General features: G+C 35.3%; 1 protein-coding gene across 1 annotated transcript in view; it reads left to right on the forward strand.

Annotated features, from left to right (window-relative positions):
• Positions 1–23730, forward strand: part of LOC124521202 (disintegrin and metalloproteinase domain-containing protein 5-like) — a 132679-nt gene that overhangs the window by 55263 nt on the left and 53686 nt on the right. Inside the window, exons 11-13 of the mRNA XM_047092312.1 lie at positions 3437–3573; positions 6540–6729; positions 12015–12110. Of these exons, the coding sequence (XP_046948268.1) occupies positions 3437–3573; positions 6540–6729; positions 12015–12110 (423 nt within the window). The remainder of the gene's footprint in view (positions 1–3436; positions 3574–6539; positions 6730–12014; positions 12111–23730) is intronic.

Genomic DNA, 23730 nt, shown 5'->3' on the forward strand with positions numbered 1-23730 from the left:
CCTATGACCCAGCAATAGCACTGCTAGGAATTTACCCAAGGGATACAGGAGTACTGATGCATAGGGGCACTTGTACCCCAATGTTTATAGCAGCACTCTCAACAATAGCCAAATTATGGAAAGAGCCTAAATGTCCATCAACTGATGAATGGATAGAGAAATTGTGGTTTATATACACAATGGAGTACTACGTGGCAATGAGAAAGAATGAAATATGGCCCTTTGTCGCAACGTGGATTGAACTGGAGAGTGTGATGCTAAGTGAAATAAGCCATACAGAGAAAGACAGATGCCATATGTTTTCACTCTTATGTGGATCCTGAGAAACTTAACAGAAACCCATGGGGGAGGGGAAGGGGAAAAGAAAGAGATTAGAGTGGGAGAGAGCCAAAGCATAAGAGACTCTTAAAAATTGAGAACAAACAGGGTTGATGGGGGTGGGAGGGAGGGGAGGGTGGGTGATGGGTATTGAGGAGGGTACCTTTTGGGATGAGCACTGGGTGTTGTATGGAAACCAATTTGACAATAAATTTCATATATTGAAAAAAAAATGACTGTCAAGCAGGAAGAAGTTTATCATACAGTTCCCTAGAAACAGAAGGCACACCATGCAGGGACCATACAAGGAAGCACCAAGATTGTTCAGGCAGTGTAGTGAGCAAGGGGTAACGTGGACAAAAACTTCCGTTGTTGTTTCTTTGGGGAGGAATGGGTAAGGCAAGGTAAGCAGGTCTTGGATTGGCTCATTTAAATAATTTCAGCAGTCTTTCTCGCATGGAGGCTGTACCTAGTTGTCTGGTACTTAACTCTGGTGTGGTTTGGGCAGATGAAGAGTGGCCTAGGGTATGTCAGCCTAATAAAAGAAGGGATAGGGCATATGGGCTATAGGTTCATTGATTTGCATATGAAAGATACACTTGCAGGTAAGTTGTTTACTATTTTAAGAAATTGGGTAACCCTGGGATGGGAAGTCTAGCATTGGCAAAACCCCAGATATTAAAGCATCACAATACATAAAATACATCATTAATACAATTAGCCCATTAATACAGTTTGATACATTACCAAATTTAAGGGGTAATAAAAGAGAAGACTTTTATATAGTAGGGCATAAGTTGTGTGAAACAGCACAGAAAACATTTTATTATGAGTAAAAGGGAGAAACACAGGTAGAAGTATAAGAAGTCTTGTAGGCCTTCCCATAACTAAATTAAAACACCTCATATATAATGAGTCTTTCTATATATGAAGGCAAGACATATCCCCTTCAAATGTAGGAAAGGGTAATGGGAAAGTTTTTAATGTTGATGTGAGGTGTAAGTTAACTAAGCATCCTTGAATTAAGAGAGATTAAAGTCTTGGGCAGTAGAGAAACTCATTTAGGGATCCATTTGCTGGACTACAATTTGAAAAGGAATTGTTTGAGGAGACCATTATACCTCTTAGTTGAACCTGCTATCTGGGACCTATCAGGAACATTGAAAGTTATACTGAATGCTTCTTTAAAGAGACCAGCATTTTGTCTTCTAAGAAGTGAAATGTGTTTCTTAGTTAATATTATTGATCTCTATAACTCTGGAGGGGATGAGGAATGTCCTGGCAAGTGATTGTATATTGTCCTAAGAGCTGCTCCTGATGAAAAGCTTGGATGGGAGGAAGAAGGTGGTGCTTGAGTTCAAGCAGTTTTCAACTAAATGAAATTGCTTTTCTCTGAAGGTGGACTGAAATGTCTGATGCACCAGTTGATTGCTTTAGTGTCTGTGGTTGAACTATTAAGTAGCCAGCACAATATTGTGGGATGGAAAATTTAGAAACGTCTTCATGGATCATGGATGCCTTCTCTGAACTCTTCTTTATTTGCCATCTGTTCATAGTGCTTTAGCCTGGGTCATCAGGAACCCATCACTTTTTTTTTAAGACTATTTTTTTTAGAACAGTTTTAGATTTACCACAAAACTGAGGGTAAAGGTACACAGATTACCCATATACCTCCTGTCCCTAACATGCACAGCCTTCTGTATTATCCACATCCCTCACCAGAATGGGATATTTTTGTACTAAGGATGAACCTCACTGACCCATCAAAATCACCCAAAGTCCATAGTTTACCTTAGGGTTCAGTCTTGGTGTTGTACATAAGTTAGGGCAAAAGATGATAGATATCTATCATTTATGGTATTATAACAAGTGTTTTCACTCCCCTAAAAATCCTCTGTGTTCTGCCTATTAATTTCTCCCCTCCCTGTCTGCAACCACAGAGCTTTTTATTGTCTCCACAATTTTGTTTTTTTCTGGAAGTCATACAGTTGGATTCTACAATATGTAGCCTTTTCAGATTGGCCTTTTTTCACTTAATAATATGTACTCAAGCTTCCTCCATTTCTTTTCATGACTTGATAGCTCGTTTGTTTTTAGTGCTTAATAACATTCTGTTGTCTAAAATGTGCCACAATTTATCTGTTCACCTACTGAAAGACATTGTGGTTGCTTGCAAGTTTTGGGAATTATGAATGAAGCTTCTGGAAACATCTTTGTGTAGAAATTGGAAACTATCCAAAGATGAACAATATACCTATTGAGGGTGTTTTGGTTTTCTATTGCTATGTAACCAATTATGCCAAAACTTAAAGAGATAAAAACAAGAGAGTTCTGTGGGTCAACAATTGAGGAACAGCTGACAGGGTTATCTCACGGTTCAGCATGGGCAGGATTTTCTTCCAAACTTAGTCATTTGGCTGTGGTAGACCTCAGAAAATCTGTTTCCAAACTCATTCCTGTGGGCCTCTCTACAGGACTACTTCATGACATAGTAGCTGGCTTCCCACAGAGAGACTGAGACCTAGAATCCAAAAAGTCAGTCTTTTTATAATCTGTCTTGGAAATGGTGAACCATCTGTTCCTCTACATTTAGTTAATTAGAGGCAAGTCAAAAAGTCCAGTTTACACACAATGGAATGGAAATACTCAAAGACATGAATACCAGGAGGTAAATATCTTTGGGACTCATTTTAGAGTCTGCCTACTGGAGAGAGAATGTAAAATTGATTATTAAAATAAAAGATTAAAGTCATTTTCTTTAAAATAACTCAAAGAGGCAACATAATATGGTGTTTGAGACTCAGTTGGATTAGCTAAGATAGCTGATATTGTCATGAATAGTATTTTGAAATTAAACTACTGTGTTTACTTATCTATGTTTAATAAATCTATTATCCAAATGCTTATATAACTCTACTACAATTGCATTTACATAGGCATCTTGGATGCATTGATTTAAAAAATGAGTTTTATGTACTAATTTTTTTACTATAATTGTATTTAGAATAGTATATATATAATATACACTAATTTTTTATAGTATAGTAATTTTAATTTTGTTATAGTATAGTATACTATAGTATTCTTAGCTAACTCTTTTCTTTTTCCTTGTCTTTAGTATCCAGAGGATTTATCCCTGGAGTCATATACTATCAGTATTGTGCAGTTGCTTGGCTTTAATCTGGGATTGAGTTATGACAATCCTGACACTTGTTATTGTTCAGAAGATGTTTGCACAATGTCACCTAAAGCAGTGTGAGATAATTTTCTTTATTACACATATTCCTTTATTTATTTATTTTTGTTTGGTTAGGACCTTTTACACTTCTATTAACCAAACTGAAGTAATTGACAATTATAGAACACTATACCTAACAACCACAGAATACACATTTTTCAAGTACAACAGAACACAAACCAAAATAGGCCCACCACCTCCCCCATGTGTCTCCATGCCTGGAGAAACTCTCTTCCTCCTTCCTGCATTCTGGAGTCTGACTTGTATTTTTCTCCCCTGGCCAGATTGAAAGCACCCTCTAAGAAAAAGCCATATGAATTGTGTAATTTCAGTGATTGTGCATAAAGCTAAATTAAATGCTTTGATATTTGCATTTAAAACTGGCATCGTATGGTATAGGGATGAGTGGTACAATTCATGTTAGTAGTTTCAATTAAGAATTTTTTTTTAAATTTTTTTCAACGTTTATTTATTTTTGGGACAGAGAGAGACAGAGCATGAACGGGGGAGGGACAGAGAGAGAGGGAGACACAGAATCGGAAACAGGCTCCAGGCTCTGAGCCATCAGCCCAGAGCCCGATGCGGGGCTCAAACTCACGGACCGCGAGATCGTGACCTGGCTGAAGTCAGATGCTTAACCGACTGCGCCACCCAGGCGCCCCGAATTAAGAATTTTTTTTTATTTAGAAAGACATTAAATTGTAAATAAATAATAACACCATGACCCATTGAAAGACTGCTGAAGAAAGGAAAAAAGCCTTTATTTTAGAACCATTAATAATACATATTCCCTGCTCTATTTCTTAAATATATTTTTAAAGTTTATTTATTTTGAGAGAAAGAGAGAGAGAGAGAGAGAATGCACAAGTGGGGGAGGGACAGACAGAGAGGGAGAGAGAGAATCCCAAGCAGGCTCTGTGCTGTCAGAGCAGAATCCAGCGTGGAACTCAATCCCATGAACCATGAAATCATGACCTGAGCCAAAATCAAGAATCAGATGCTCCACTGACTGAGCCACCCAGGCACCCCTTCTGTTGGGTTTTTCATCATTTCAACATTCTATTTGTTTCATATATTTTTCTCCTGATGTTCATGCTTTTTGTCCCTAAGAAGTACTTGGTCTACTTTTTACTACACACCTATTGCCCAGGAGAGTGCTCAGTAAATATGTTGCAGTGACTAAATCAGCTCAGTATATTTTCTCATTATTTCATTTTATCCTTTGATTACTGAATCCATGATACCCCGAAGTTTTGTAAAGGCACAAAGTAGATAATAACTAAATTTATTTCTTCTTCCTTGGATAAGTGGTTACTCAGAAGAATATCCATTCTTTCACCATCTTCTTGAGCATTTTATTTATAAACTTTATAAAAATTCAACTTTGTAAAGGTATGATTTTTGCTGCAATAAAATTTGTGCACTGTAAGTGTACAAGTTTATGACTTTTGACAAATACATAAATATCTTTGAACCACAGTATCAGTGAGATTATGCAACAGTTTCATTTCCCCAAAAGTTCCTTTGTGACCCTTATTGTCCTTCTACCTTTTATCCTTGCCCCAGGCAACAACTGATCTGATTTATTACTACAATTAGTTTTCCTTGCTTCAGAACTTTATGTAAATTGAATTAGTTGTGCTCTATTTTGAGTATTGAATCTATGACTCTGAATTATGTAAACATTTTTCTTTAATTATTTGAATATTTATGGTGCTTTAATTTAGGTATTTGTATGCCAAATCGTGGACCATCTCAGTTTTGATTTCTTTTGACTGCTTTTTTTTTTACATTGACTATGGATCACATTTTTTATTTCTTTGTGTTTCTGTTGTTGTTATTATTATTATTAGCATATTAGATATTTTTGATAATACAATAGAAAGCTTGGATTCTCCTACCTTCCTCTGAAAAGCATTGATTCTTGGAAATTCAATTATTGGCTAATTATATTGAATTTTACATGCTTGGTTTTACACTTTGTTAATATGGATCTATAGAAAGCTCAGGGTATTTTGAAACCCCTATAACTTGGCCAGATTGAACTTCCAAATTCACTCTCTTCTGGGGATCTTGTCAGGGCTTGAATTTAGGCTCTATTGGAATTGAGATAGAGTAGATTCTAGTTAGGGCAGAGGTCAGCAAACAACAATCCCCGAGCTAATTTCGGTGGTAGCCTGTTTGTAAATAAAATTCTATTGAAATACAGCTAGGCTTATTGTTCTACCTATTGTTTATGGTTGCTCTTGTACTACAGTGGCAGAGTTGAGTAGTTGTACCACAGTCTATGGCATATTAGTCTATAATATTTATTGCCTGGCCCTTTACAGAAAAAGCTTGTCACCCCCTGGTCTAGGACATAATCTTTACTCTTAAGTCAGATTCTTTATAGTGTTTTAGTTGGATGCTGAGCTATTACTAGAGTGCTAACAGCTCTCTCACTGTCAAGACAGGTACTTATGGTGCCCCTCCCATTGTGTAGCTCAAACCACAGGTTTTTATTTGAAAAATGTTTAATTATGTTGAACAAAAGCCCTAATATGTACTTAAGTTAATGCAAACATGTTTATATTGGCATTACAAGAAAAATGCAAGACATATTAAAAAAAATAAAAAATGTGCTAAATACTGAGGCTAAACATTTAAAATTCAATTGTTTGGCATTGGCAAAGTAAATAAAGTGAACACAGTTCTTATGTTTAAAGGTTTAATAAATGTCATAAGACAGGTAAATAACACATCTTGTTTAAAACAGGATGAATGGCAATGAAAAGATTTTGGATTTTTTTTTCATTCCAAGAATTTTCATGGTGAAATTTTAAAAATATGGTAAAACATATTATCAATGCAATGAATAGTTTTCAAAATGTGCTTTTTTTTCCCATAATGCTTTTTAAATATCTTTCTAAAACATCATACATTAGTGGAAATGCAGAGATATACAGCAATAATTTTTGTCATACCCATTTTTAAAATATTTTAGGCAGTCTCGGGGTGTAAAGGATTTTAGCACCTGTACGTTGGATGACTTTAAATACTTGGCCTCACATTCCGGCCTTGGATGTCTTCAGAGAATCCTTCCTGAAATGCCAGTTTATAAACAACAAAAGGAAAGGACATGTGGCAATGGACAATTGGAACAGGGTGAACAGTGTGATTGTGGCACTGTAAAGGTTAGTAGAAATTTTTTCAATTTTAAAATTTCCTGTATATGTGTGTAATAGAAAAGAAAAAGATGAATACCTTGTCTTTTAGAAAAATAAATTTAAAAAGACCTTCTTTGGGGAAGATGGAAGCTTTTAAGTTTCCTAATTTTGCTATTTTTTTAAAGTGGACAGCAAAAGCCTTTTAGATAATATTTACCTTCTGACATTCTTTAGTGTATGCATCAACTCCAAACAAAATAATTACTTACCACAAAGAGTGTCTAAAGAGTTGAAGAAATATACTTTTAACATCAAGCAGTAACAAAAACAGGAATATCTAAAGACCATAGACTATTACCAATGGAATAGCAAAATGCATTGTTTGCTAATATAGAGTGAAAAGTGTGCTACTGGCAGGTGATGTCAATTAAAAGTATTTTTTAAAAAATCTATCACCTGTAGAAAATATATAAATATAGAACCAAACCCAAAGAAAAATGAAAGATGATAGAGGAAGCATTGACAACAAAGTGAAGTAGTCATAGGATAATAAAATGAAACAGCAATTGTAAAATATGGAACATATTATTAACTATATATTAATATGTTATTAAATATACAATATGTAAAAATATGTAATACATTATATATAGACATATTTATATTTACTATATATGTGTGTATGTGTGTGTGTGTGTGTGTGTGTGTGTGTGTGTGTGTGTGTGTATTTAATGGCACTGGAACACATTTAAAAGAAAGAAGCCAGAGGAGAGTTTACTCTTGAAAAATTGCAGCTGGAACAGATAAGAATTGTGAGTTTATGTTTTCCTAGTCTTGGGTGCTCCTCTACTTCCACAGTTGTGGCAGAATGAAATAGCTGTGAAAAATTGCAGCTTTACTGACTCGGTGTGACAGAAAACAGATTTCAGGGATGAGAATCACTGGAAATTTAAGGGGAAAACCCTGAAAATAAGACAACTGTGAAAGTGCTAAAACCTAAAATCTGATGACTAATTTTACACATATTTGGCTGACTGCTAAAATATGCATAGTCCAGAAATACCCCACGGAGGAAAAAAGTAGGGTGAGACCATTGAAAGACACCGGTGCACCAGGTGAACCCTGTGAGTTCAATGATTTTTTTTAAGAGAATATTTTCTAACCATGTGCAATTCAGGCAGCAGAAATCCAAAGCCCTACTGGTTTCATTTATCAGAATGTAGAGCCTGAGACTGGCTACAACTGGAAATTAAAGAGGAATCTTCAGAAACAAGGCAATTACAGGTAGATTATACCCTGAAATCTAAGTACTGTCTCTGCCTAAATCCTTGCATGAATGCTACATTACATCAGGGAATCTGGCTAAAAATTCAGCAGTTGGAAGCCATATGAATTGAGCAAAGATAGCTGCGGTACATTGTAGGGGAAACAAAGCTTACAGTTTGTTTCCAGGTTACTTAATTTCCTGTTAGAAAAAAAAAGCCTCTAGAAGGTCACAGCTGAATATGGGCATTATATCATTGTATCTATATTGTCTAACTTATTAATAAAAAATTAATAGACATTCAGAAAATTAGGAAAATGTGAACCATATTTAGGAAAATACGCAGTTAAGGGAAACTGACTCTGAGAAGTCCAAATATATTGTATTTTGCAGATAAAGACTTCACAGTAGTTATTTTGAATATTAGGAGCATGAAAGGACATTATGCTCAAACCATTTAAGGAAAAATTATCATAGTAAGTGAGCAGCTAGAGAATCTCAACAGATATAAGTTAACTACAAAAACCACATAAATTTAAAGTCTAGAAGTGAAAAGTACAACAAAAGCAGAATCAGTGAACTTGACCAAAAGCAGAGTAATCAATGAACTTGACCAACAGAACATTAAGAAAATATGATCTGTAGAATAGAGAGAAAAAAAGTTGAAGAAAAATAGCAAAAAACCTCAGACACTTGAGAGTAGATATTTTTTATTTTTTCTTAAAATTTTTTTAATGTTTATTCATTTAATTTTGAGGGGGAGAGAGAGACAGACAGACTGTAAACAGGGGAGGGGCAGTGAGAGTGACACAGAATCCGAAGCAGGCTCCAGGCTCCAAGAGCCAAAGTCAGATACTTAACCAACTGAACCGCCCAGGCACCCCAGAAACATTTTTCTTAAAAATTATTTATTTATTTTGAGAAAGAGAGAGAGAGAGAGAGACAGAGAGAGAGAGAAAGTTCGAGCTGGGGAAAGGCAGGGAGCGAAGGAGAGAGAGAGAATCCCAAACAGGTTTCACACTGTTAGTGCAGAGCCCAATACAGGACTTGAACCCATGAATCGTGAGATCATGACCTGAGCCAAAACCAAGAGTTGGACGCTTAACCAACTGAGTCCACCTGAAAGGAAATATTAAGTGGTCCAATGTAGGTGTAATTGGATTTCAAGGTAAAGAAAAGAGAAAGTAGGCGGCAGAAAAAAATATGCAGGAATAATGCTGATTATTTTTCAAATTTGAAGGAAAACGTTTGCTTACAGATCCAAGATGCTCAGCAAACTACAAGCATATAGACACAAAAAAAACCCACCTCTATACTTAGAGTAGTAAAACCTCCCAAAGCCCCAAGATAAAAAGAAAAACTTAATTTCAGCCTAAAAAGACAGGTTAGATGCACAATACAGTGATACAAAATTCATAGCTGACTTCTTATAACAAATAATGGAGGTCAGTAGACTTTGAAATGACAAAAAGTGATGAAAGAAAAAAAAAGGTCAACAATCAAGATTTCTAGAATCAAAGTAATTATCATTTAAAATGGAAGCAAATAGGGGCGCCTGGGTGGCACAGTCGGTTAAACGTCCGACTTCAGCCAGGTCACGATCTTGCGGTCCGTGAGTTCGAGCCCCGCGTCAGGCTCTGGGCTGATGGCTCAGAGCCTGGAGCCTGTTTCCGATTCTGTGTCTCCCTCTCTCTCTGCCCGTCCCCCGTTCATGCTCTGTCTCTCTCTGTCCCAAAAATAAATAAACGTTGAAAAAAAAAATTTAAAATGGAAGCAAATAAAGTTATTCTCAGTTAAGCAAAAGCTAAAACAATATGTCACAGTAAACTTGTACTACAGAATATCCTAAGATTTTAAAATGTTTGAAGAATTAAAAATTCCTGAACACAGGAATTGGTAAATATGTGGGTAAAAATAAATAGTTATATGTATGCTTTCTTTTCTGCTCTTAATTTTACTGACTACATTATATACATGCACAGATATGTAAATATATACACACTTATTCACTGCATAAGTGATACAATACATATATGTGCCTATAAATATGTATTTGTATGTATATATACTAAATATACAAATATGTAGGGGTATGTTTGTGGATATGGATGCATATATGTTTATATGCATATAAACACACAAAAATATATATGTACATATACACACTATGTGTATATGTGTGTGTATCTACATATCTACATCTATACAATAACAGCAGCAGCACTAAATGTGGAAGGTGAAATAAGCTGTTGCAAGATTTCTATTATTTACGTGAAGAAAATCAGTATTAACTCTAAGTAGATTAGAGTATTTGAAAGATACATACTATAAATCCCAGAGCAAATATTGAAAAATTATGCAGAGATACAGCTAAAAAGCCAATAGAGGAGTTTTAATGACATGCTAAACATATTTCATCAGCACAAAATAAGACAAGAGAAGAATTGAGGAACAAAAACAAGATGAAATAAATGGAAACAAATGGTAAAATAACAAATTGAAATACATAAATATTAATAGTTACATTCAATGTAAATAGGCCAAGCACTCTGATCAGAAGCCAGAGATTATCAGACTACATAAAAATCAAGAGACAAGAGATATATTTTAAGCCCAAATGCTCTGTTTGGCAGAAAATAATAGAATGGAAAAGGATATAACAAGTAAACAGTAAATATAAGAGAGCTAATAAGAGCTATATTAATATATAAAATAGAGATATACTAATGCTTCAAAATTATAAAAGGATAAATACATAAGGAAGTTATAACAATAATAAATATGTATACACTTATAAAAATATATCTACATGTACACACACACAGTAGAACTTCAAATTTCATGAAGCACTATCTTATTTGGAGGTTTATTTCACATCTCTTAGTAAGTGATAGAACAACTAGACAAAAATATCAGTAAGGATGTAGAAGACCTGAATAATACTACTACCAACCACCTTAATATAATGATATTTATAGGCCACTATATTTAATAACTTAATATAAAAATTACTTTCAAGGGAACTTGGAATATTCATCAGGATGTACTACATTTTGTGACATGAAATAAATCTCAAAATATTTATTTTTTGTTGAGAATTAAATTAGAAATCAATAATAATAAGATATCTTCGAAAGTTCCCAAATATTTAGAAATTAAGCTACCACTTCTAAATGGCCCTTGGCTCAAAGAAGAAATTACAAAAGCAATTAGGATATATTTTTAACAGTTATGAAAATTTAAACATAACATCGAAATTTATGAGATTCAGTTAAAACTGAATTATAGTGTTATCAGGAAAATCTATAGCTACAAATGCTTATAATGGAGAGAAGAAAGGTCTAAAATCAATGATTAAGAATGCTACATCGGGTAACTAAAATATTAGTCCAATTAAATCCATGATAAGTAGAAGGAAATAATGATAAAGATAAAAGTAGAAATCAATGAGATAGAAATCAGAAAATGAATATCAATGAAAATAAAAGCCAGTGCTTTGAAAATAATCAATATATTTGATAAATCTCCTGCTGTTCTGATGAAAGAGAAATGAGGAAAAGAAAGAAATTCCCAGTATCAGTAATGAAAGAGGGTACATAAGGAATATTAAAAACTACTTTATGTAAATAAATTTGACAATTTAGGTGAAATTGGCAAGTTTTTTTTTTTGCTTTTTAAAAATATTATTTATTTATTTATTTATTTATTTATTTATAATATGAAATTTATTGTCAAATTGGTTTCCATACAACACCCAGTGCTCATCCCAACAGGTGCCCTCCTCAATTCCCATCACCCACTTTCCCCTCCCTCCTACCCCCCATCTACCCTCAGTTTATTCTCATTTTTAAGAGTCTCTTATGGTTTGCCTCCCTCCCTCTCTAACCTTTATTTTTCCTTCCCCTCCCCCATGGTCTTCTGTTAAGTTTCTCAGGATCCACATAAGAGTAAAAACATATGGTATCTGTCTTTCTCTGTATGATTTAAAAGACAAATTATCATAACTGATGTCAGAAGAGACAGTTTGAATTTGTCTATTTGTTTACAGAATTGTACACATAAAGACTGCTGTGATCCTAAAACATGTTCAATGAAAGCAAATAAACAGTGTGGCTCCGGGGAATGTTGCACACAAGATTGCAAGGTAAGAGGCAATCTATTTTAGAGTAGCTCAGCATTAAATTTCTTGAAATACTGTTTCAAAGAGCTGGGAAGTATGTCAATATCCTATCTGCCTTTCCCATTGTATTATATCCAAGTACACTGGACCCTTCTTACACTTCAGTCCATTTGGTAATCTGTCATTTCCAGAAGTCTCATGTACATATGCCTGATGATTCTTCTTTCCCAACTGTTACAAATCTTTCTTGTACCTGTTGAGACATTCCTATGATTAACATGCATCTGAAGCAACCCTCTTAGTAAGGTCTTATTTTTTAACACCCTACCTTACATGGGGTCAAGAAGTTAGATTAGATTTTTTTTGTTATTGTTGTTAGGTAAATTCTCTTTACCATCTTCTGGTAAAATCTTCTGTTCCTTTGCAGTTCAGTTATTGTTACAATCAATTAAGTGCTCTTTATTTAAAGCATTTAAAGAATTCCTGAATAATTGCCCCACAACCAGAAAAATTAACTGGAAATCTAAAGAAAAAAGAAGCAAACTATGAAAAAAGTAAATGGCAGATGTTCAGGTAGGATTGGAGTAAGAATATGCTTTTATCTTTAAAATTTTGTTCCTGGGGTGCCTGGGTGGCTCCGTTGGTTAAATGTCTGACTTTAGCTCAGGTCATGATCGCACGGTTCCTAAGTTCAAGCCCCACATCGGGCTCTGTGCTGACAGTTTGGAGCCTGGAACCTGCTTCAGATTCTGTGTCTTCCTCTTTCTCTGCCCCTCGCCTACTCATGCTCTGTCTCTGTCTCTCTTTCTTAAAAATAAACATTAAAAATTTTTTTAAAAAATTTTGTTCCCAAACTTTATTGGGATATAATTGGCATATAACATTGTGTAAGTTTAAGGTGCACAATGTAATGACTTCATACGAGTATATATTGTGAAATGATTACAATAAGGTTAACACATCTACAACTTTACATAGCAAAAATATTTAACATTTACAAAGAAAATTTCAAATATACAATACATTATTAACTATAGTTACCATGCTGTACATTAGATCCCCATAGTGATTCATTTTATGGCTGAAAATGTGTACCCTTGACCAACATCTTTCCATTTTTCCCCACAGTTTTACTTCTTCCTTTCTTTAAAAACAATTTTTTTAATGTTTGTTTATTTTTGAGAGGGGGGGCATGGAGGGGCAGAGAGTGAGGGAGACAAAGAGTCTGAAGCAGGCTCCAGGCTCTGAGCTGTCAGCACAGAGCCTGATGTGGGGCTCGAACCCACAGACCATGAGATCATGACCTGAACCGAAGTCGGATGCTTAACCGACTGAGCCACCCAGGTGCCCCTATTTCTTCCTTTCTGACTTGGATATCTTTTATTTCTTTTTTCTTGCCTAATTCCTCTGGCTAGGACTTCTAGTACTGTGTTAAAAAGGAGTAGTAAGAATGAAAAACTTTGTCTTGTTCCTGATCTTACAGTAAAAGATTTCAACTTTTCACAATTGAAAATTATGTTAGCTACGGCTTGTCATATATGGCCTTTATTATATTGATACATTTGCTCTATACCAAACTGTTGAGAACTTTGGTCATGAAAGTGTGTTGAATTTTGTCAGATATTTTTTCTTCATTTCTTTGGAGGATTACATGAATTTTACCCTTATTTATATTAATGGGGGTATATTATGTTTATTGCTTTCTGTGTCATCCTTACATCCCAGGGATAAACCTCACTTGATCATGATATATGAACCTTTAACATGCTGTTGAATTTGGTGTGCTGATATTTTGTTGAGAATGTTTGCATCTATGTTCATGAGGGATATCAGCCTGTAATTTTCTTTCTTTCTTTCTTTCTTTCTTTCTTTCTTTCTTTCTTTCTTTCTTTCTTTCTCTTCTTCTTCTTCTTCTTCTTCTTCTTCTTCTTCTTCTTCTAGTGTCTTTGTCTGTCTTTGGATCAGGGTAAAGCTGGCCTTGTAAAATGAGTTTGGGAGAGTTCTTTCCTTTTTAATTTTTGGGGGAGTTGAGAGAAATTAGCATTAATTCTTTAAATATTTCATAGAATTCACCTGTGCAACCATCTAGTCCTGTTCTTTTATTTGTTAGGAAGTTTGATAACAGACTGAATATCTTTAGTTGTGGTTACTTTGTTCAAGTTTTCCATTTCTTCTTGATTCAGTTTTGATAGATTGCCTGTTTCTAGGAATTTATCCATTTCTTGTAGTGTTATGCAATTTGTTGGTGGATAATTTTTATGGAAGTCTCTAATGATACTTTGTATTTCTATGGTATTAATTTCAGTGTCTCTTCTTTTCTTTCATAATTTTATTTTATTGAGTAGTCTAGCTAAAGTTTTGCCATTTTGTTTATCTTTTCAAAATCCATCTCTTGGTTTAATTTATTATTTTCCTATTGTCTCTCTGGTCTCTATTTCATTTATTTCTGCTCTGATCTTTCTTATTTCCTTTCTTCTACTAACTTGGGTCTTAGATTGTTTTCCTTTTTTAATTCCTTTAGGGGTAAAGTTAGGTTATTTGAGATTTTTTTTTAATATAGGCATTTATTGCTGTAAACTTACCTCTTAGAACTGCTTTTGCTATATCGCATATGTTTTGGTATGTTGTTTTTTGTATTTGTTTTTGTTTATTTTAAGACACTTTTTATGATTTCCTTTTTTCCTACTTCTGTGGTCCATTAGTTCAGGTATGATGTTAAATTGTACATTTTGTGGATTTTTCAGTTTTTTTCTCTGAAGTTTCATAACATTGTGCTTGGAAAAGATATTAGATATTATTTCAGTTTCCTTAAATTTCATAAAACTTGCTTTGTGGACCAACATATGTTTTGTCCTGGAGAATGTTCCACATGTGCTTGAGAATATTTTGTTCTTATTGGACATAATGTTCTATATATGTCCTTAAGGTCCATTTGGTTTATAGTTTTATTCAGGCCTGCTATTTTCTTACTAATTTTCATTCTGATTACTCTGTCCAATGTCAATAGTAGGGTATTGAAGTCCTCTACTATTATTGAATTGCTGTCTGTTTATCCCTTTGGTCTGTCAATATTTACTTAAGTTTATAGGCATTCCAATATTTCGTGCATGTGTAGTTACAAGTGTTATATTTTCTTGACCTTTTTTTTGTGATTGTTTTAATTGAAAGTCTGTTTTATATTACATAAGTATAGCAAACCCTGCTCTCTTTTGGTTACCATTTGCATAGAATAGTTTTTTCTTCCCTATACTTTCAGCCCTTGCATGTCCATAAAGGTAATTTGAGTTTCCTATAGCCAGCTTATTGTTGGGTTCTGTAATAGAAATTTGATTGGAAAAAATCCGTTTACATTTAAAGTAATTATTGATAATTAAAAGGACTTTCTATTGCCATTTTGTTAATCATTTCCTGGTTTGTTTGTTTTAGTTCTTTTTTTCCTTTATTCCTTTCTTACTCTCTTCTTTTGTGATTTATTTTTTGTAGTGCCATTCTTTAATTTGTTTCTCTTTATATTTTGTGTATCCACTGTAGGTTTCTTCTTTGTGATTGTTATAAGGCTTACATAAAAAAATTTATAGATATAATAGATATAATAGTCTATTTTTTAAGTTTTTATTTTAATTCCAGTTAGTTAACATACAGTGTGTGATAATAGTTTTAGGTATACAATGTAGTAATTCAACAGTTCCATACATCACCCTGGGCTCATCACAAAAAGGGCACTTCTTAATTTTCATCACCTATTTAACCCATAACCCCACCTACCTCCTCTCTGATAACCATCAGTATGTTTTCTATAATTAAAAGACTGTTTCTTGCTTTGACTATCTCTTATTTTTTCTCCTTTCCTTGTTTGTTTTGTTTCTTAAATTCTACATATGAATGAAAACATATGGTATTTGTCTTTCTCTGTCTAACTTATTTTGCTGAGCTTGTTGTTGCAAATGGCAAGATTTCATTCTTTTTTATGGCTGAATAATATTCTGTTGTATATATGTATATATACCACTTCTTTATTCATTCATCACTTGATGGACACTTAGGCTGATTCCATATCTTGGCTATCGTAAATTATGCTTCAATAAACATCAGGGTGCATGTATCCCTTTAAACTAGTGTTTTTGTATTCTTTGGGTAAATACCTAGTCATGCGATTATTGGATTGTAAAGTAGTTTTATTTTTATTTTTTTAACTTTTTGTTTACGCTTCTAGTAGTTAACATACAGTGTAACAGTGTACAGTTTCAGGTGTACAATACAGTGATTCGACACTTCCATACAACACCTGGTATTAATACTCATCACCTGTAATAATCTATTTTTTTTCAACGTTTTTTATTTATTTTTGGGACAGAGAGAGACAGAGCATGAACGGGGGAGGGGCAGAGAGAGAGGGAGACACAGAACTGGAAACAGGCTCCAGGCTCCGAGCCATCAGCCCAGAGCCTGACGCGGGGCTCGAACTCACGGACCGCGAGATCGTGACCTGGCTGAAGTCGGACGCTTAACCGACTGCGCCACCCAGGCGCCCCTGTAATAATCTATTTTAAGCTGATAATAACCTACCTTCAATCATATACTAAAGCTCTACATTTTAAATTCTCATTTAATTCCCCCACATTTTGTGCTATTAATGTTACAATTTGCATCTTTTTATATTGTGCATCCTTTAACAAATTATGTAATAATATTTACTTTATAATACTATTATCTTTTAACTTTTTACTGGAGATAAAAGTATTTTGCCATCATTACAGTATTAGGGAATTATGAATTTGATTATATATTTACACTTACCGGTGCGTTTTATACTTTTATGTTTTCATGAGTTATTGTCCTTTCATTTCAATTTGGTGAACTCCCTATAGGATTTCTTATAAGACAGGTCTAGAGGTGATGCACTCACTTAGCTTTTATTTATCTGGGAATGTCTTTAATCCTCCTTAATTTCTGAAGGAAATTTTTTGCCTTGAATAGTTTTCTTATCCAGCAGTTTTTTTTTTCTGCTGCTTCATTTTTGGTGTATAGAAATGCAAAAGATTTCTGCAAGTTGATTTTATATCCTGTGACTTTGCTGACAGTTTGAGAAGAATAGATGGCTTGTGAAGTCATCAGGCCCAGGATTCTTGTTTGTTGGGAGATTTTTGATAGATGATTCAATTTCTTTGCTGGTTATGGGTCTTTTCAAGTTTCCTATTTCTTTCTGTTGCAGTTTTGGTAGTTTGTATGTTTCCAGGAATTTGTCCATTTCTTCCAGATTGCCCAGTTTGTTGGCATATAATTTTTCATAGTATTCTCTTGTGGTGTTGGTCCCTTCTTTCATTAGTGATTTTTATCTATTTGGGCCCTTTCTCCTTTCTTTTTGATAAGTCTAGTTAGGGGTTTACCAATTTTGTTAATTCTTGCAAAAAACCAGCTTTTAGTTTTGTTGATCTGTTCTACTGGTTTCTTCTGTTTTTTTTTTCTATATTATTTATTTCTCTAATCTTTATTATTTCTCTTCTATTGGCTTTAGGCTTTATTTGCAGTTCCTTTCCTAGCTCCTTTAGGTGTAAGTTTAGATTGTATATTTAGATTGTATATTTCTTGCTTCTTGAGATGGGCTTGAATTGCAATTTACTTTCCTATTAGGACTGCTTTTGCTGCATCCCAAACTGTTGTGTTTTCATTTGTATTTGCTTCCATGTATTTTTAATTTCTTCTTTAATTTCCTGGTTAACCCATTCATACTTCAGTAGGATGTTTTTTAACTTCCATGTTTGAGGGCTTTTTTTTTTCCTTGTGGTTGACTTCAAGTTTCATAGCTTTATGGTCTGAAAATATGCATGGTATGATCTCGATCTTTTTGTACTTATTGAGAGCTGATTTGTGATCCAGTATGTGATCCCTTCTGGTGAATGTCCCATGTACATTTGAAAAGAATGTGTATTCTACTGCTTTAGGATGAAATATTCTGAATGCATCTGTTAAGTTCATCTGGTCCACTGTGTTATTCAAAGCCATTGTTTCCTTGTTGATTTTCTGCTTAGGTGATCTGTCCATTGCTGTAAATGGGGTGTGAAAATCCCTTAATATTATTGTATTATTATCAATGAGTTTCGTTGTGTTTTTTATTAATTTTTTTCTATATTTGGGTGCTCCAAATTAGAGACATAAACATTTTTTTTGTTAGAAAACCATGTTTATTAACATAATCATGAAGCTTTTACATTTATTTATTTTATTTATTATTTATTAAATGTTTATTTTGAGAGAGAGAGAGAATGCATGCACGCAAGTGGGGGAGGAGCAGAGATAAAGGGAGAGTGAGAATCCCAAGCAGGCTCCACATTGTCAGCCCAGAGCCCAACTCGGGACTTGATCTCATGAACTGTGAGATCATGACCTGAGCTGAAATCAAGAGTCAGTCACTTAAGTGACTGAGCTACTCAGGCATCTCAGTAGTTTTTAATCTTAGTCAAAGAAAGTTGAAGTCCAAACGGATATAATATAACTGCTATAACTCTTCTTATACACAGGGAATAATGACAGTCATAAAACACAAAATAATATGAGACCACAGAGATTCACTGAGGCTATGTTTCTATTTCTGAAAGTGACAAATTCCATTGTTTTATATAATGGCTATGGTAAGCTTTTAAATGAAAGCCCCCACTCCCCACCACTTCCTTAACCCCTCCTTCCATATACAGATTTGGATAAGTGTAAATGGGATACTTTGCCTTATCCGGAAAACTTGTTCTGGAAGAAAGTAGAAGGAAGTTGAAATTGAATAAGGCTTGTGGGATTTTCCAAAGTTCAAAATACTATTGTGACTACTTGTGTGGTTCCCTGCTCCCAAATACATGCCCTACCAGATACTAGAGTGCTTAAAATTTCACAATGGATTTATTACTTTGGATTTTAAGATGTCCTTGGGGCATGGAGAATCTCTCTGGGAGTGATAACACCCAGTATGACACATAGTGAATGTCCAATAGATGTTTGTTTGTTTGTTTTTTCTTTATTTTTAATCATTTTATTTATTCTTTAAATTTACATCCAAGTTAGTTAGTATATAGTGCAACAATGATTTCAGGAGTAAATTCCTTAATGCTCCTTACCCATTTAGCCCATCCCCCCCCTCCCACAACCCCTTGAGTAACCCTCTGTTTGTTCTCCATTTTTAAGAGTCTCTTATGTTTTGTCCCCCTCCCTGTTTTTATATTATTTTTGCTTCCCTTCCTTACGTTCATCTGTTACAGTCCTCATATGAGTGAAGTCATATGATATTTGTCTTTCTCTGACTGACTAATTTTGTTTAGCATAATACCCTCGAGTTTCATCCACATAGTTGCAACTGGCAAGATTTCATTCTTTTTGATTACTAATACTCCATTGTATATATATACCACATCTTCTTTATCCATTCATCGACCAATGGACATTTGGGCTCTTTCCATACTTTGGCTATGATCAGTAGTGCTGCTATAAACATTGGAGTGCATGTGCCCTTTGGAAACATCATACCTGTATCCCTTGGATAAATACCTAGTAGTGCAATTGCTGGCTCGTAGGGTAGTTTTATTTTTAATTTTTTGAGGAACCTCCATACTGTTTTCCAGAGTGGCTGCACCAGTTTGCATCAGTGCAAAAGATCTTCTTTCTCCGCATCCTCGTTAATATCTGTTGTTTCCTGAGTTGTTCATTTTAGCCATTCTGACAGGTGTGAGGTGGTATCTCATTGTAGTTTTGATCTGTATTTCACTGATGATGAGTGACGTTGAGCATTTTTTTCATGTGTCGGTTTGGCCATATGGATGTCTTTTTTTGAGAAGTCTCCATGCCCATGTCTTTTGCCCATTTCTTCACTGGATTTTTTGTTTTTTCGGTGTTGAGTTGGATAAGTTCTTTATACATTTTGGATACTAACCCTGTATCTGATATGTCATTTGCAAATATCTTCTCCCATTCTGTCGGTTGCCTTTTAGTTTTGCTGATTGTTTCCTTCGCTGTGCAGAAGCTTTTTATTTTGATGAGGTCCCAATAGTTCATTTTTGCTTTTGTTTCCCTTGCTTCCAGAGATGTGTTGAGTAAGAAGTTGCTGCGGCTGAGGTCAAAGAGGTTTTTGCCTGCTTTCTCCTCGAGGATTTTGATGGCTTCCTGTCTTACATTGAGGTCTTTCATCCATTTTGAGTTTATTTTTGTGTATGGTGTAAGAAAGTGGTCCAGGTTCATTCTTCTGCATGTTGCTGTCCAGTTTTCCCAGCACCACGTGCTGAAGAGACTGTCTTTATGCCATTGGATATTCTTTTCTGCCCTGTCAAAGATTTGTTGGCCATACATGTGTGAGTCCATTTCTGGGTTCTCTGTTCTGTTCCATTGATCTGAGTGTCTGTTCTTGTGCCAGTACCATACTGTCTTGATGATTACAGCTTTGTAGTATAGCTTGGAGTCTGGGATTGTGATACCTCCTGCTTTGGCTTTCTTTTTCAAGATCTCTGTGGCTATTTGGGGTCTTTTTGGGTTCCATACAAATTTTAGGATTATTTGTTCTAGCTGTGAAGAATGCTGGTGTTACTTTGATAGGGATTGCATTAAATATGTAGATTGTTTTGGGTAGTATCGACATTTTAACAATATTTGTTCTTCCTATCCAGGAGCATGGAATCTTTTTCCATTTTTTTGTGTCTTCCTCAATTTCTTTCGTAAGCTTTCTATGGTTTTCAGTGTATAGATTTTTCACCTCTTTGGTTAGATTTATTCCTAGGTATTTTATGGTTTTTGGTGCTACTGTAAATGGGATCAATTCCTTGATTTCTCTTTCTGTCACTTCAACCGATTTCTGTGCATTGACTTTATATCCTGCAACTTTGCTGAATTCATGGATCAGTTCTAGCCATTTTTTTGAGGAATCTTTTGGGTTTTCCATGTAGAGTATCATGTCATCTGCGAAGAGTGAAAGTTTGACCTCCTCCTGGCTGATTTGGATGCCTTTTATTTCTTTGTGTTGTCTGATTGCTGAAGCTAAGACTTCCAATACTATGTTGAATAACAGTGGTGAGAGTAGACATCCCTGTCTTGTTCCTGACCTTAGGTGGAAAGCTCTCAGTTTTTCCCCATTGAGGGTGATATTAGTGTTGGGTCTTTCGTATATGGTTTTTATGATCTTGATATATGATCCTTCTATCCCTACTTTCCTGAGGGTTTTTATTTTTAATCCATTCTGATAACTTATATCTTTTGATTGGAGCCTTTAGTCCATTTATACTCTGAGTAATTATTGAAAGAGATGAATTTGGTGCCAATGTGTTACCTGTAGAATTGATATTTCTGGTAATGTCCTTTGGTCCTTTCTAGCCTTTGTTGCTTTTGGTCTTTTTTTTTTTTTCTGACTCAAAGGTTCCCCCTTAAAATTTCTTTGTAGGGCTGGTTTAGTGGTCATGAAGTCCTTTAGTTTTTGTTTGGGAAACTCTTTTCTACCTTCTATATTGAATGGCAGCCTTGCTGGATAGAGTATTTTTGGCTGCATATTGTTTACATTCAGCACATTGAATATATCTTACCACTCCTTTCTGGCTGCCAAGTTTCTGTGGAAAGATCTGCTGTGAACCTGATCCCAACCTGATCCCTTATAGTTTAGGGACTTTTAAGTTTTTTCAAGATTCTTTCCTTGTCTTTGTATTTTGTGAGTTTGACTATGATATGTTTTGGTGATGGCTGGCCTTTGTTGAATTTAATGGGAGTTCTTGGTGCTTCTTGGAACACAGATTTGAAGTCTGTGTTCTTCCCCAGATTAGGGAAGTTTTCTGTGATAAATGGCTTACATAAACCTTCTGCCCCTTTTTTCTCTCTTTACCTTCTGGCACTCCTACTATACAAAGGTCATTATGTTTTAATAAGTAATTGAGTTCCCTAATTCTGCTTTTGTGTCCCTGATCTTTGTTTCCCTCTTCTTTCCAGCTTCATTATTTTCCATAATTTTATCTTCTATATCACTAATTCACTCCTCTGCCTTACCCATCCTCATTTTTATGGCCTCCATTTGGGTTTGCATATTGGTAATAGCATTTTTAATTTCAGCCTGACTAGATTTTAGCTCTTTTAGCTCTGCAGAAAGGGATTATCTGATGTATTCTATGCTTTTGCAAAGCTGCCTAGTATCCTTATCATTGTTCTTTTAAATTCTAGTTCAGATATCTTACTTATAACTACATTTACTAAGACCCTGGCTATCATTTCTTCTTTTCTTTCTTTTGAGTTGAATTCCTCCATCTTGTCATTTTGGAGGAAGAAACAACAACAACAACAACAACAACAACAACAACAATAGAATGAAATAAAAACAAAAATTGTGCAAAAATCAAATAAAGGAAGCTAGATCCTAGGTGTGTTTTGGTCTTCCTGTTAACACAAGCTTGATAGAAAACAAAGAAAAGAGCAAAAAATAAAAATTTTAAAAATAAAAAATAAAATAAAAAATTTTGCTCTTTCTACATCCAAGACACAAAAGAAAAATAACAACAACAACAGCAAAAACCGACAACAACAATGAAAAATGAATAAACAAATTACAAACAAAAAATCCCAAATGAAGCTAGATCCAGTTTCCCCTAGAGCTAAAACCTTGCAGCAGTCTGTGGGCAGTAGATTAAGTTCATGGAAGGGATTCACGCTGGTCTTCTGAGGGAGGAGCTTGCTGTTCTGATTCTCAATCCTACTTGCTCTAGTGGAGATGTGCCTCGAGGGCCGGGAGTGTGTGGGCTCTTGGTGTAACAGCTCCATTCTCCATTTGGTCGTGCTTTTTAGCTTCCTGGTGTCCGACAGTATTGGTGGACTAAAGGTGAAAATGGCTTCACACTACTGTCTAGTCTCCAGAGTAGGAAATTCATGCCCTCACAGACACAGGATTGCATATCAGTCACCGCTCTTATATCCCCCACTTCTGTCAGCACCCTGCCTTCCCCTGTGTCCCAGGTGGCTGCCTACCAGGCAGCATCTCTTTCCAGAATTTTATATCAGGTATGGTTGTGTTTCAAAATACTTCAGAGACCCTTGGGATTTGGACGCAGTGATCTTCTGGGGGAGGGTGTCACCACACTGTGGCCAGCATGTCTCAGGAAATAGTCATGCCACTGCTCAGTGGCAGGGGCTCAGAGTTAACGGGAAGTCACAACACACAACTGGCACCAGGGTATGCTGCCTTCAGCCAGTGTCTGTGTTCCTTTACGGGTGAATGGGTGAAGGTGGCAGCTTGATGGTGCCAGCCCTGTCTTTTGCCCACAGAGAGGCTGTATCATCTCTACCAAGCATACTCCAAGCAGGGGAACTGCTTCTCCTTGAGCAACCCAGGTTATCCTCAGATGGCTCTGCACACTCCAGGGGCTCCACCCTGCTTCCTCCTGGGAACACCACCAGGGGCTGACCTCTGAAACTTCAGACTTTGTGCTCCACTCTTCGTAGAAAATACTGGTGGTATTGAAACTGTCCTTTTTCCTCTGTCAGTGGTTTTGGGGAACAGTTTTCTTATGCAGTCCCCTATGGATGTTTTCACTCCTTCTCTCTTGCTGCTTTCAGGGGGGAGTGCTTTCTTATGCAAATCTGATGCACTTCTCCTCCTACCTCCCATCTTTCTCCTCTCTGGGAAAACGGCTGTCTGCCCTCT

This window comes from Lynx rufus, unplaced genomic scaffold, assembly GCF_022079265.1.
Source record: "Lynx rufus isolate CCGP_SWC_20201006 ecotype Redwood Valley unplaced genomic scaffold, mLynRuf1.p SCAF_3, whole genome shotgun sequence".
Taxonomy (NCBI): Eukaryota; Metazoa; Chordata; class Mammalia; order Carnivora; family Felidae; genus Lynx; species Lynx rufus.